The sequence below is a fragment of the Cryptomeria japonica genome, chromosome 10, assembly GCF_030272615.1.
Source record: "Cryptomeria japonica chromosome 10, Sugi_1.0, whole genome shotgun sequence".
Taxonomy (NCBI): domain Eukaryota; kingdom Viridiplantae; phylum Streptophyta; class Pinopsida; order Cupressales; family Cupressaceae; genus Cryptomeria; species Cryptomeria japonica.
In genome coordinates this window covers 3,203,128-3,219,563 of record NC_081414.1, presented here as the reverse complement: position 1 = coordinate 3,219,563, position 16,436 = coordinate 3,203,128, and the positions used below count along the sequence as shown (strand labels likewise).

Sequence of the window (16,436 nt, the reverse complement as noted above, 5' to 3'; positions counted from 1 at the left end):
TTCTTTATATATTTAATTAATTCATTATCTTTTTCCCTTTGTGACACAAGTCATTTATCTCTTAATTATTCTACCTAGCCCCTTCATATTTTATTATTTCCTATACCTACCAGGTATGTGCACAAAGATGGTGGTCAGAAAAGTGGACACCACCCAAAAAAAACATGAAAAAACAAGCAGCGCGTATGCGGTTATAAAATTTGAAATCACACCGTACGTGCTTAGGTCCATTGTTCCCGAGCTTAAAAAAGGTAGCGCGTACGCGTTGCTTTTAAGAAAGTGAGTGCGTAGCACTCATAAGCCCTAAAGAACCGCGTACGCCGTACCTATCAAAAAAAGTTAAAAAAAAAAAAATCTGGGTCTTATTTTCCCGTGACTACGACGTTTTTTCTTCCATTTCCTCCATGAAACCGTGAACGGGCTGCTTCATTTCTCCTCCAAACGCTGTGGATCAAGGTTAGTTTTTCTTAATTTTTGTCTTTCTTTCCTGTTTATTCAATTTGTTTTACGTTTAGAATTTAATTTTGTTAATTTTGATTAGGTTTTTTTATTTTTTATTTCAAAAAACGGATTTTGATAATCCACAACAAGAACAACAAAATGCACCTCCTGAAAACCCTGAAGATAACCCACAAGATACACCTCCAGTTCCTCCTTTTGACCGCACACCCGAAACACATGAGTAATTGATTAATCAGTTAGGGCAAAACACATCTAAAATAAATAAACTGATTAATAAATTGAAAACATTTGAGCTTGAGCATCATAAATCCCTCGCCACTAGCCTAGAAACATTAGCTAGTGGTGCCACAATCGTTTCCACACAAATTACAAAATGGGGAAACTTTAGGGATATGTGTCGTCAATACTATGTTGATGGGTTATCATACGAGTGAGTGAAAAACAAAAATATTAGTAAACGACAATTATGTGCCCTTTTTGTTGATCCTAAAATTGGTGAGTCGTTACTTCTTAATGCAAAGAGGTTTCCCATACATTGGTGTACCAATGTGCAGATGAAAAATCTTTTTTGGCAGAGGTGGTGGATAGTCTTTGATGATCCACCTTGTAATAATTATGAAGTGCCATTGTATTTTTTGAGAAAAGTATACTGTGAGTTTGTCCTCAATGTGCGGACAAACTATTTTGACATGAGAGAGTTCTATGGTAGAGGTGGCGGCTCTGCCCAAGATAGACCTGGAGCTCATAGGCTAGTAGCCCCGGAGAGTCATCGCCCCTAGTACCCAAACCCAAGGTGCATCAGGTTGTCCTAGTAGAGATGAAAGAGTCGATGGAGCTACAGACTCTTCAGGCGGCCACAACATTGACTGGTGCCATCATCCAGCATGGGACGTCGTTAGCACACCCGCTTGTACTGGATGATGAGCCATTAGTTGCTCCAGGTGGCGATAGAGAGCCCATTCAACATATGTGTGTCAGTTGCTCAGGATATGCTCAGGGATGGATGACGCAGACGCTGCAGATGGATCCACATCTCATTCGTGCACGATTTGTGGGAGTAGATGTCAGACCCGCACAACTGAAGATTTGGCGTTGACAGAGGAGTTGATGGACATGGTGTTTGCCCATCAGGGACAGACACAGGTGTGTTGATTTGAATTCATAGGATTTTATTTATCTATCACTTTAAATTTGTAATTACATAAATGAATTTTTATTTATACATTGATTTAAATTGAGATAAATAATATGCGTTTCAGGATGCAGTAGCGGTATCCCATACTCCTCTCGTAGTTACTACAGCTGCAACTTCGATGCTTGAGGTATAAGTTTTGTAACATGTTAAAAAAGAATAGCACACTTTGAATTTAAAAAAATTACAAGATATACTAACTATCTTTAATGCTTGGTCCAATTTTTGGTTTGTAGGTGTTGACAGGGGACCAAATGTCCCAAATTGATGACATCACGCTCTCAGTGATCGATTTTGACCTACAAAGCTATACAATATCATATTTTGTACAACTTTTTTTATGTATTGTTTTGATGGAATATGCAAGTCATTTCATTTTAGATTTTTTAAATTATGTTTAATATATTATCTATACTAATATTTCATTTTAATTTTATTTTTTTACGGTACCCCCTCCGCGTCTAGGCCTCGTCCTAAGAAAAAGAATTCCTCGAAGACGCTAAAACGTGGGAAGAAGGTAATTGAACACATTTTTAGTTGTACAATTGTTTGAAAATATTGAAATTAAGTCTTAGTTGGGATTTGTAGATTGATTATTGTTTTTTGTCTATTTTACATGTACAACGACCATTGAGCTATGTGGATTTGTTGAATGCACCTGATTCGCCCATGGATCAAGAGAGGGTGGAGGTATGTATCTCTACTTTATTTTATTGATATCATGATTATATGCGTGTGGACATGTGAACTTGTGATAAATTATAATCTTATAATTTTTTCATACAGGAAATATCCATAGCTACTTCATCAATGGCGAGCCCTCCTCCGTGCACTGGAGAAGCATCTCAGGATCCAGTACACTTTTGTTTGATATATTACATTAATTATTTTTAACCTACAATACTTATCGTTATATTAATTGTATTTAATCTTTGATCATTTTTTGTATAGGTAATAGCGACAGTTTCTCCATCGATGGCGAGTTGTCCTCAGTCCATTGGAGAAGCATCTCAGGCACGAGTAAGTCATTGTTCTCTATATTATAACTTTTAAGTGTTTTTGATGTATTTATGTTAGTACATTGTATTAATTGTACATTTAATCTACAATAGACCCCTCCGTGGTTTGGCCATAACGTGGATCCTTTTAAGTTGTCTTCAAGAAAACTCTTAAGAGTGACAAGGAGAGGAGAGCGAAGACATTAGCTCCGAGATCAACCAATGAGGTAATCTACATTTCAATTGCAAAGGAATTATAGTTAAATGCATAGTTATGTTGTTAATTGTGAACTATTTTCTACAAAAGAATTCTAACTTGGCTCGATTTTGATGATCCACCACAAGTTTACGATCATATAGTGTTAGTTGTGGTTATAGAATGACCAATACATGTAGATATATTCTACATTTTTATTGTATATCGATTTAGACATGGCATATGCCACATTTTTGTAATACTTGTATTCAATGCTTTTTTTGGATATATATATAAAAAAAATACCAATTTGCTGCACACATTTAAGGAAAAATTAAAAAAAATTGGAAATCATTTTCTCTAAATGATTTTTAATGATTTTTAAGTCTCGTAAAAGAAAACAGAAGAAATGGGCAAGGTGGCAAAGAGATAAAAGAGGAAGGCATGGAAGAGAGATAAAAGAGGAAGGCATGGAAGAGTGGGGCTGCCATGCTCCTACGTAACAGCTGGTGAAATATAATAATAAATGAAATAAATAGAACAGCAGCAAGATAAGGTGAGAAGGGGAATTCAGAGAGTGAGGTGTCAAATTTGGAGTGTGGATGACAACTAATTTTAGAAACAAGTAACGCCTACTGAAGGCAGTTTTTAATTTGCTTTTGAAACTGAAATTTGGAAAGGTTTTGTACTAAGGAAGGGGGCCCTCTTAAGGAAGGAAGGGATCGATCAAATGAGATACGGAGAGGGAGTCAGTACGCGGAAGTGTGGTGGGACTGCATAAGGAGAATTGGGAGCTGCTAGTAAGGGAAGGGAAGCATACAAAGTCAAGAGGGCAGGATAAAAAAAGAGAGAATAAAGGATGAGAAAATAATAAGACAGAAGAGATTGAGATGTGTGAGGCCATGAAGGTCATTCTTGTAATGTGATTATTCAGAGGTTTCATTTTGAATAAATGGATGTATTTTTGCTTATGTTACATTCTGATTTTGTTATTAGCAGAGAGTCTGCTTTGTTAACAGTGTTTGCAGATGATTTGTATGTGAAGTTTGAGGGTAGGGGTGTTTTTCGCCCTGCATCTTTCATTGAGACTAAGGTGATAGAATCATTTACAAACCCATATTGGCTCTTTGGAACCCATAGGCTTAGCTTACGGGTCAGAGCAGCCCTGACAGCTGCCATATATAAGAAAGGTCTAAAGCTTTCATATGCAGCCAGGCAAAGACATACTAGTGGAGAAATTATCAATTATGCAAGAACAGATGTCTATACTGTTGCGGAGTCCTTTGCTGGGTTTTGGCATCAGATTTGGTTGTTGCCAATACAGATTCTCCTTGCTCTCTTCATTTTGTACCGAAATCTGGGGATAGCTTCACTTGCAGGTGAGGGATTTTTTATGAGCTATTTTCTTTCAATTATGTAATTTTCACTTTTCTTTCGAAATTGAGCTTTGCATATTTTTGCATTCCTTCAAACTCAAACATTAGTTTACCATGTTTAAAGATGAAGAATCCCCGACCAATCTATGCTTAATCCCCTAAATTTTACAATGTTTACAGGTCTGCCTTAGCACTTGCAAACCTATCTGTTGCGGGATTGCAGAAGAAATTTCAATACAGGATTATGGAAGCTAAGGATGAGAGGATGAGGACCACTTCGGAGGCATTAAGGACTATTCAAATATTAAAACTTTATGCTTGGGAAATTAAATACATGCAGAGGTTGTTGGATATGTGGAAAAATGAATGTGGATGGCTGTGGAAGTATTTATACGCTAGAGCTATTGTTACATTTGTTTTCTGGGTAACACCGATTCTTGTTTCTGCTGAGACATTTTGCATTTGTGTATCCGTGGGAGTAAATTTAACCACTGTCAAAGTCCTTGCCACATTAGCAACTTTAAAAGTCCTTCAAGGTCCAATACAGCTCCTTCCAGATTTAGTTTCTGTACTAGCTAGGACTAAAGTATCTCTCGACAGAATTGCCAACTTTCTGGAGATGGAAAAGCTTCATTGTACTACAGTAGAAAGTGCAGAAATGAGGCCAAGTGGAGCAATGATTGACATTGAATGTGTAGAATTCAGTGGCTGAAGCTATTCCGGCTCTAAAATAGATCTTTCGTACAGCGTGTTAGCGAAAGGTTAGTCAATCGCAACTGTTTATTGCAAAATCAATGGTGTAAAACGCACGACTTAACACGCGTGTTAGTCAATCTGTACTGCCGTTTTGAAGCCAGAATAGATGCGTCCGAATTCAGTTGGGATCCTTTCTCACCTAATTTATCAGTAATTAGGTTGCAGGTGAAAGCTGGGATGAAAGTTGCAATCTGCGGACCTGTTGGTTCAGGCAAGTCAAGCATTCTGTCATGTATTCTTGGAAAAATGACAAAAATTTCTGGAGAAGTTAAGGTGAGAGGCCGCACAGCATATGTTTCTCAGTCTCCATGGATACAATCTGCGACAATACAAGAGAACATATTGTTTGCGAAGGCAATGGATGAAATAAGATATAAAGAAGTTATCAAAGCTTGTGCACTGGGAGACCAAACTCATATGAGAGAGAGGTATTAACTTGAGTGGTGGGCAAAAGCAAAGAATACAGCTCGCTCGTGCTATATACCAAGATGCGCATATCTATCTTCTTGATGGCCCTTTCAGTGCTGTCGATGCAGACACTGGAACTCACCTCTTCAAGGTAATATTAGAAACTTGGAGTACACCAGAAACTTATATTTAATACCTACACATTTCAGTTGTTTCTGGAAAAGGGAATAAAGTGTAAAGGCTCGTACCAACTCTATGACATAAGAACATTAATCTGGAATTCTAATCTTTGTTCCAATAAGCATTTGGGTAAGCGTTTGCTCTCCTCCAGGTAATGCTGCTGAGTTGGAAACTCTTATAGACGGCAATGCACACAATCTTAAAGTTTTTTTTGTTTCAATGTACTGAATGGAATTGGTTGATTATAGGAATGCATACAAGGAATTTTGAGATCAAAGACCATACTATATGTCACTCACCAAGTTGGATTCTTACCACCTGCAGACCTCATTCTAGTAAGCCTCATCTGCATACATAGAAATGCATTCCTGTTGGTACTTTTGTCTTACATTTAAAAATATTTGTAGGAAAAATTCTTAATAAATTACCTCAAATCCCCAAACAGGTAATGTGAGATGGCATGGGTACTCAGGCTGGTCAATACAACAATCTTCTCCAAGAAGGCATGGATTTTATAAGAATGGTTGGTTCACACGATCAAGATTTGGAGGCTGTTAATGCATTAAAAAATGAATCCAGTTTTAAAAGTAGTGAACAGGTGTCAGGAGCAACTGATTCAACATATGAATAAGGGACAGATAGCACCTGAAATCTCTTGCAAGCCAGCCAGTACTCTGAACATCCAGAACTCAGTACAAAATATGAAAAAGAATGGTAGTGAAAATGGTGCAGACGATCCCAGGCTTAAGAAAGAACAGATTGTGCAGGAAGAAGAGAAGCAACAAGAAAGAGTTGGTTTTCAGATTTACTGTTCCTATCTAACTGCAGTATACAAGGGCCTCCTAATCATTGTGATATTGTTGGCTCACGTGTTTCTCCAAATATTGGAAATCTGTAGTAACTATTTGATGGCATCGGAATCTCCCACAAGCATTGATGACAAACAAATCATTGACAATTCTCTTCTCATTTTAGTGTATATTTCTCTGGCAGTGGGCAGTGTTTTTTGTGCATTGTTGCGCTCTATAGTTCTGTCAAAAGCTGCTCTTCAAACAGCATAAATGTATTTTGTGAGAATTCTTAGTTGTATTTTCCATGCATCAATGGCCTTCTTTGATGCAACTCCTACCGGTCGCATATTAAATCGGGTCAGTTCAGTTACTTCAGTAGTCCTTTTAACAATTCGTGTTTTGTTGTTTAGTAATATAGATATACTTGTTTTGACAAAAATCCTTGCTCTTTCATTCTATGCGCCCCCTATCTGTTGTTGGTATTGTTCATTCGATTGAGAATATTGTCGTAAAGAGGCTGTAGTTTTAGGGAATATAAAATGCTACGGTGTCAAACACAGAAGTGTAAATGCATTGATTTGTGCTAATTCAAAGCACATAATTGGAATTGGCAGGTATCCACAGATCAAACCGTAGTGGACAGTAGACGTCCTTTCAACATGGGGATCAGCTTTCTCTGTGATAGATTTACTGGGGATAGTTACTGTAATCTCTCAAGTTTCATGGAAGGTGTTTGCCATATCCATACTAGTCTTGGCGATTATTGCATGGTACCAGGTATGTTTCTCTTACATATTGTCCACTTTTCCTCTAGCAAGGATTTTTCTGATCGACATTAGAAACCTTACCCTCAAGTGTTAAATACATCGTTATATGGTGAAAGAGAAAAAATTTAATTTCACAAGGTTTATCTGATTGTGGAATGATATATTTTCCTTTTATTTGAAACAATGCAACTTATAATACATCATAGAATGATCTTTTGCACCCATGGGCGAAAAAATCAACCTTCTTTCCAAATGCATCCAATTTAGTTATAACATGTTTCCCTATACATTTTAAAATCTATTATCTAGACTAAGAAATAAATTAATATCCTTGAAATGTTGATTTTAATCTCCTTTCTCATGGAAAGGAGATTGCAAATAAGCAAACAATTGTCCCTTCGAACTTTCCCACAATTTCTGATCGTCCAATAGTCCCCTCGAAGTGGGAAGGGGCCTTGAAAAATGTCAGATCCTTCTGGTTCTACTACCTTGAAGATTCATCCATTTTACATTGCCCAAGCATGTATGATTGTATAACAGTGTCTTCTTCCTGATTTAACAAAACAGGAAAAGTGAAACTTACCTTAGACAATCTCATCTTGAATTGTGAGAGGATTGGAGTAGCGAACACTCACTATTTTTTTCTTGAAGGCAGTCCTGTATACTAGACTTACTAGTTAAACCTAAGAATTTGTCGTTCCTCAAGATCGTTAGCTTATTTTCTATTAAATATAGGAAATACAAGGTTTGCCTCTCACTCTGATAAACCCCTTAAGTATGGTAATAGAATGATTTTCCATCACTTGCTTCAATTTTTCAAAATGGATCCTTCCATTTGCAACCTGATAAATATAGACCCATGGAATCGCCTTCCAAAGTTGTAGTTGGTAAACGAATTTATCAGTTTCTAATATTTATTCATTTGTTTGTGATTCAAAATTTAGTGTTGTTACCAATGATTCAAAATTTAGTGGAGTTACCAATTATTTTTTATCATTATCCCACAAATGCTCAAATAGCAAAAATCCCTTCCATGTTAAACTCCTTCGTGTTGGAGAGGGGAATAGTGTTGGAAAGAAAGACACATTTTGATCAAAAGATCTGAACCGATCATAAAGAGACTAGTAGTGAGTACTTCAACAGGAAATAGAAGCAAATAGAAGGTTCAAGTCCTACCTAGTCCATGAAAGGCTTAACATGATATCAAGTTAGGTGGTGAGCTCCAAACATTCCATAGATTGACTTGGGAATGAGTCTTCAACAGTAAATAGAAGGTTCTAAGTCCTACCTATTTCATGAAAGGCTTAACAAGATATCAGGCTAGGTTGTGAGCTCCAAACATTCCATAGATTGATTTGGGAATGTTGGATGGACCAAAAGAACTGCTCCTAAAAGAACTAATAGCTCAGTGGTCAGCCACAAATAGAAAAATAGTAAATACGAATCTTAATTGTTCCATAAAAACTCAACAAAGAGACCCAACTATTATATGGCTGAGAGAAGCCGCCAAATAGATCTTGTGTCTTACTATTTACAAAGATTTGCAATAGATCAATAGCATCAAAAGTTGCTTGATACCTATTTTCGAATCTTCAATAGGATGCAAGAACCAAACCAAAATATATTTGATTATGTCTTCTCTTCCAAAGTTATTGCATATTAAATCAGATAGCACGGATTTAGTTGAGCATCTATTGGACTGTTATTTATTGGTATGCATGCAGAGATACTATATAGTGACAGCAAGAGAGTTGGTCCGTCTGATAGGTGTTCAAAACGCTCCAATTATAAACCATTTTGCAGAATCTATCTCTGGGGCATCCATTATAAGAGCATTTGATCGAGAAAGTCACTTCATAAATGCCAATCTCACTTTACTTGACGATTATTCACGAGTCCGTTTCCACAGCTCTGCATCTCAGGAATGGCTTGGCCTTCGAATGAACTTGCTATCAAACTTCATATTTTCTTCTTGTTTGGTTTGTCTATTGACATTTCCCCAGGGCGCTGTAGATCCAAGTAAGCGTTATTACCGAATACAAATATTTTCAATGTGCGAGAAAAGAAAACTGGTTGCTTGAATATGAAGATAAATTTTCATCAGGGGTTTGCAGGTGTTGCAGGGCTAGCTGTAACATATGGATTGAATCTGACAGCATTGCAATTTGTGGTGATATACAACCTATGCAATGTGGAAAACACAATAATTTTTGTGGAGAGAATCTTGCAATATTGTGAAATTCCAAATGAGGCTCTATTACTCATCGAAGAAAATCGGCCAAACTGTGATTGGCCATCAAATGGAAGAGTAGATTTTGACAATTTACCAGCAAAGCTTTACATATCACTCCTGGCTATGCACTCGAGTTCCATTGACCTACTTAGAATTTCAATTTTGATTTATGCACTTCATCCATTTAGGTTAACTCCTAGACGAATAAATGCAGGTCCGCTATGGGGCACATCTACCAATCATCTTAAAAGGCATTACATATATATTTCCAGGTGGGAAAAAGGTGGGGATTGTGGGTCGTACTGGTAGCGGCAAATCTACTCTCATCCAAGCCCTGTTTCGCATTGTAGAACCTGCACGGGGAAATAGTATGATTGATGGTCTTGATATCACAAAAGTGGGCCTGCACGATCTCCGGTCCAGGATAAGTATAATTCCTCAGGATCCAGTAATGTTCAAGGGATCCATATGGGTTAATCTAGACCCCCTTGAAGACCACTCTGACACTGAATTTTGGGAGGTTCGTTTTGTGGAGTTTCATTGCGCAATAACATAAAACCCAAAATTAGACTCTTTTTCTTTTGTATTCTTTTGTATATATGTTTCATAGAAAGATTGTTTTCTCTTCTTTACAAGCTTTGAGAAAATGTCAACTTGAAAGAGCTGTCCATGCATAGGAAGGAAAATTAAATTCAAAGGGTGAGTCCTCCAAATTCTAATATGCCCAATACAATTGTTGTTGACGGTTATTGGGTTCTTTTGCTTCCTAGATTTAGATACAGATCTACCCTTTTTATCCTTGATGTTGAAATCCTTTCAAGACTCTCCATAACCATTAGAATTTACTGGCTTCTACATAAAGCTACCTTGGTTATTCATGGACATTAATGCAATCTGATTCTTTCTATGCTAATAGTGAGTGAGAATGGAGAAAACTGGAGTATGGATCAACGACAGCTTATGTGTTTAGGAAGGGTTCTTCTTAAGAAAACTCGTATACTGTTGCTGGATGAAGCTACAGCTTCAATAGACACTGAAACAGATTTTCTTATTCATGCCACAGTTCGTAGAGAGCATGCTGAATGCACAGTTATTACCACAGCACATCGAATCTTCACTATAATGGACGCTGACTTGGTTCTTGTGCTCGATGGAGGTATGCTGAGTCTTTTCAGACAACTTACTACTGCTTACTTCTGTCATTTTGATTTTCCTTTTGTTCAGTTAATATCAGAAAGCAAAACTAAACATCTAGGGGTTGTGCAGGCAGAATTGTGGAATATGATTCTCCATCTTAACTTCTCCAACAGAGTTCATTTTTTATGAAGCTTGTAGAGAAGTACACTGGATGGTCGAGCCCCATAAAATGAAATCTCGATGAATGAACAATTTAATTGAGTCAAATATCTTCTGTTCCAAATTTAAGGATATTCATTCATCGTAAGAAATAATGGCAAGATATCAATTTGTTATAGAGAATAAAGCTAGAAATTCAATAATATAAGTGAGTAATTTGTAAATTTTGTGCCTACAGATTATGTTAGGGAAAATTTGGACTTAGGGTTTCAATTAAGATAATAAAACCACTAACAAGCTAAACTATTCCAATACATTGAAAGAGAGATGAATCTAATAGATCTATCCACAATCCCAATATGGAATGGGTGGAAATTCTTATTAGATTCACTGGTTAGGATTTGTTACCCTCTTTCTTAGTTAAAATTGGAAGGTAATTGTGAAATTAGGGTAAAACAACGAATAACTGAAGTGAACTGCCAAAACAGACTGTTGCAGATATCCCACGAGCCACAAACTAAGATCTGGGTAAAAGAATATATTTAGAACCTATTTCCAAAAGTTTGACCTGATTTATTGGGACCAAGTAGTACAAATTCACCTTGGTCCTCTAAATTTTGCTCCATCAAAAGTTGAACTTGTTCATCGTTGTCGACTCTGTTTGAATCCCCGTGTACAGTTCCTAAACCTGTTTCCTACACACACAGAGGGAAAGATGTTGTGGATAGGGGTTTGACTTAATTTAGGAATTAACCTTGAAATTGAAATAGGAATCTAAATGGAAATTATTGCTAAATGCTTTCGGAAGTAAAAATGTTTGTAATTGAAATATACCTTGATTAAGTTGTGTTTGATCCTCATACAAAGGTTTTAGGGTTTCATGTAGAATGTCTTCAAAGAAAGTTGATCATGGATACCTTCTTGAATGCATAAACTTGAGTTCACTTTTGCTTCAATGCTTGATGAATGACTGATTGCTTGCTCACTTGAATTTGCTAGAGTGTAATTCAAATGACTTAGAGGATTAGGTTTCAAATGAGAGGGGTAGACCCTCTTTTATACTTGACTACTTGAAAATTAATTGAATTTTTAGAGTAGGCCGACACGAGATCAAATTTCCTACTCATCTGAGATGACCATTATGGGGACAAAAAATGGGCTCTAATTGAGAGGACTAAGGTGTTGGGTGCCCTAGTCCTATCAATCAGGACTCGAGCTTGGAGAAAAGGCAGAGAAGGAGATGAAAATGTGGTATTGTGGATGGTGTGAGCAGAATTAGAATGGGCATCAAGCATCAAAAGTTGAAGCACCAAGGTGAGGTCTAAGCGAGGATGAAATTGTATGTGGATACAATTTACGATGCTACATATATAATGATAAACGTTTAATGTTTCAATGTAATTTGAATAAAGTGGAATCTTAATATTAAGACTATAATCATATTTTATATAATTTTGAGTGTTTTTATAGACTTAATGATTAGGATGTGGACTTAATATTTTAATCGTCAACTAGTGCAATTGTCAAGTAATTGAAGGTTATGGATTAGATGACTTCATTTTAATTTACAACATGGTTGTATCTATACATGTAAGTTATATATTTTTTGGACTAACTAGGTACTAACATTTTGTGGTGATGTGTGTATGAGAATTAAATTGATTTTATAGATGTCAAATGTATAAAAAAAGCCAGGCTTACCATTCTATTTCAGGAACAATCCTTAAATCTTATAACCTTGCCTTGAAATTATGAGGTTGAATCACTTGAGAGGATCTAACCGACTACAAATTTCTCTGACAATTGCCCATAATGCCATTGCCCATAAATCAATGTTCACTCTAGATGGATAGTTAAGTTAATATCTCACCTCCCCATAAATTCTCACACTCAAAACTATGCCATAATAAATTAATAATAATAGGATGGGAAGGGGACTCCCCACCCGCCTACGGGGGTTCTAAAGACTTAAGTGATCTTGTTTTGCATGTGCAAATTTTATAACTTAAGAATAAAGGTGATGGACTTAAGAAAAGATAAAACTTCCTTTCCTCTAAATGGATAAAATGTCTAGGCCAATGGGGCCAATTAAAACATGACATTCATAGGCTCGAATTATGACTTAAAAGACAAGGAACTGGCTCAAGGCAGTCAATGACAAAATATAAGGTATGAACACATCTAAAGAGCTCAAAGGGTTTTAGGGTTTAAGTAGATTGGCCAAAATTTTACCATAGCAGACATGAAAATACAAGGAATTTTCAAGGCAACGACATCTAGAATCTTGTAAAGCTTTATATCATATGATTTACTTTCTACCATATCTCAAAACATATCCACTAGTTGTGGTGGATTCTTAAGATTAATCAAACTAACCGCCTCATTTATAAAATCTTAATTATCCACATGAGAATCAAGCACATAATCCTCATTACTAAATTATAATGAGCATTAAACTAGACTTCAATTTCATTGATTTGGGTCATGTTAGGGTTTAGGTGGGTGCTCCTTATAAGAATTGGCTATGAAGGTAGATGCCCAAGATCTAGAGGCCTAATGGAAAGCACAATAACAAGAGAGAATAAAAGTGACAAGAATAAATTATATTCTCATCAACGATGCAATAGAATCTAATAATGATCAACAAGATTATTATTACATAGGAGACCCCCTTGGTTATATAGCTAAGGTGAGAACATAAGAGTGCATCAGATTATGACAATTATGACAAGTGTCAGAATCTTATGACATGAGACAAAAAGTGACAACCTAGCATCCCTCCTGAAGTGGAAAAGTGGTAGTGTGATAATGGCACTAAAGGTGTAAAAGTGCAACCACAAAAGGTGGATATGATAATGTGATAAAAGTACTAAAGCTGGGGCCGCAACATAAAGTGGAAATGCTCCAACAACTCCTTTGTGGTTCCCTAAATAAGCTTAAGTGGTGTGTAATTATGTCATGACCCCTCTTTAATCTTATCTATATATATATATGTATACATGTATGTATATATATACATATATGTATACATGTATGTATATATATACATATATGTATATATATATGTATATATATGTATGTATATGTATATATATGTATGTATGTATGTATGTAGAACAATTATTAATATTAATTAATATAATTACCAACGTGTTAACCCTACTTTCGAAAATTGAAAAGTTGCGAAAGTTTTGCGTCAAACACCTTGACGTTGGTAGCAATTATGATCAAAAGATACATTTATGTTTTTTTTTTCATTTGATAGGTCAAGAGGTTTATCTCACAAATTCTTGAGGAGCGTCCATCATGCATTGATTCAAGATATTTTTGGCACCAAATCATAAATCATAAGTGAAAAATTCTCAAAGTTGTTGTAATATTCTCATGGCAACGCTGTATCTTAAGATCCTTCGTTCCATTGTTAAGTAGCTTGATTGACTATACTAACATGTTTATCTATAAGAAAGCGAGAATGATGGCAAAGCTAAGATATCTTCTTGGTACATTCAAAGAGTTTGAATATTCATCAATGCTGATGATGATAAGATGCGAACATGAACAAGGTGGAAATAAATAATTCAAGGTAAACATATCGGTAACTACAAATCATACATCCTCTAGTTACCGATAACAAGTGAATGTTATATCACTTGTTATATCGTCAAAAATCATTGATTCTTCTATCAACAAAGCAATAATGGATTTGGTGTTTTGCAAAAGACTCCCAAGTTACCGATTTCACGTCAATACAAATCGGTGTTTTAAATATTCATAACTTACCAAGTTTGCCAAGTGTTATTCTCATCTCCATCACATCGGTAAGCTGGCCAAGTTGATGAAGAAGCCGATACACTTGATTTCCATTTCCTTTTTGTAACTTAGGTAAATCCAGTAACGTCTCATTCATAATAACCTGTTTGAGTTCCATTTGGCATGGATAATTTAGCACGTAGCCCATGATAGGAAAATCATTAATGCAAAATTAGTTTTTATAACTAACTCTCAGACTGCTTCAAAGCTCATCTATTTGGTTCTTTCTAATACCAAACAACTTATGCCGATGCTAAAGCTTCTCGATACAAAGAAAAATTGACTCAGGATAATATGTTTTCCTAGAATATTGACTGCGCAAAATGGAGATGTTGAAAAGCTTTCGAAACTTTCAAACAAATGCAATTTGCAGGAGTAAAACCGCATTTTCCAACTATTTCCCAGGGCTCTTCACGTCTTCACAACCAAATACTATAATTGGAAAGGCCTGGTAAACGTGCATGCAAATATGGAATCATAGCCAAGCAGCTTGAACCTATGATAGAATGCTTCGAAGAAATGTGGTCTCACAAGAATGCACAAAATACATAGGTTGAAATGCACACGAAATGTGAAGTATTGACAAGGCACATGAACTGCTTGACAAAATACCTCAAAAAGATGTCACTTGAAGGATAGAATGGAATGATAAGAGAAGTGAAAAAGGATTGTGCATACTTCAAATCGATTTGCAGCATAGTTGATCGATGGGCATAAATAAATAGTGGTTGTTTTGAAGGCGCCTTGAGACATATCATCAAGAGGTGAGATCAAACTATAGAAGTTTTCTTGGTGTCTGAAGATCATGTATGAATATGGGTTGGTCATAGAAATAAAGCGCCTGAACAGTTTGATTGGCAAGACATCGACGTACTGGTTTATTGAACGCCACAAAGAAGTGTTATCTTTTCGAATGTAATAATAGTTAAATTTGTTTGTTGCATTCAAAAATATTTGTCGAAAAGGGTTTTAGAAACTCTGGATCTGTTTCTGCAGCTGAAAAAGGACTGTTAAAGATGTTTTGAAAATTTCAAGTTCCTACAGTTAGGTAGCAAGTGTGAAGGCCGAATACATGACATATGCCAAGATAGGGTTTATGCAAAAACTGAATTCATTGTATTGATTATAGGAACTCTTCAAAGAAATAAAGTTGTCAGAATTTTCAAAGTGGTTGCCATGCCTCCATAAGTCGTAGAGAATTATTTCAAAAACACCTCAAAGTCAAAGCTCCAGCTACATCAGTGGAAAACTTGTGAAAGCAATATCATGAAGCACAAGACTATGAATATGCTCCAATGATCGACAATATGCTTCTTGAGGTTCTTGACACCAAAATAGGGCAAATTAACCTGCAGGATATCCAAAAATCATTGATAGAAGGAGATAGGTCGAAATTGTCCTGTAGGATAGCTGACAGTGGGTTGGTTGATGCAGCTTATTTTCCCATAATGGTGAAATGTCCAGAATTGATGGTAGAATGTGCAAGAGGATATAATCCCGATGCCAGAGAAATTAGAATTGTTGATGGGCGCCTGATGGCTAAGCTAGATGGAATTTCCATCGCCATCATTCTCCGATTGCCATACAAGGAGAAATTCACTTACATTGATAAACAAAAGGCTTACAAGTATTTCAGTGATAACAGGAGTAAATGCCTGAATAATTTAGCAAAAGAATGGATGATGACATCTCGAGGAGGACAATCTTAGCTTCCCAAGATGCTTCACCGCTCTCTTTTTATTAAAGGGATCTTTCATCTTATAGTTCTACTCCACAAAGTAATAGGCAGCCCTGATTCTACGAAATTCGAAATGTGGATGTACCTTTTCATCACAATCTTATCAGTCGGAAAACAATTCATTGATTGGGGTCATCTTATTAGTGATTGCATACATAATTAGTTGATCCATTTCAAGACGAGTCACCGCTTTCACATGTCTTCCTATTTGATATATGCAATCGCCAATTTAA

At 36.1% G+C, this 16,436-nt stretch overlaps 1 protein-coding gene across 1 annotated transcript; it reads left to right on the top strand.

Annotated features, from left to right (window-relative positions):
• Positions 1–10,301: 10,301 nt before the first annotated feature.
• Positions 10,302–16,174, top strand: LOC131069432 (uncharacterized). Its single transcript, XM_058004854.2, has 2 exons — positions 10,302–10,515; positions 15,900–16,174. Exons 1-2 carry the CDS (start codon positions 10,302–10,304, stop codon positions 16,172–16,174), a joined length of 489 nt encoding a protein of 162 aa, XP_057860837.1.
• Positions 16,175–16,436: the final 262 nt, after the last annotated feature.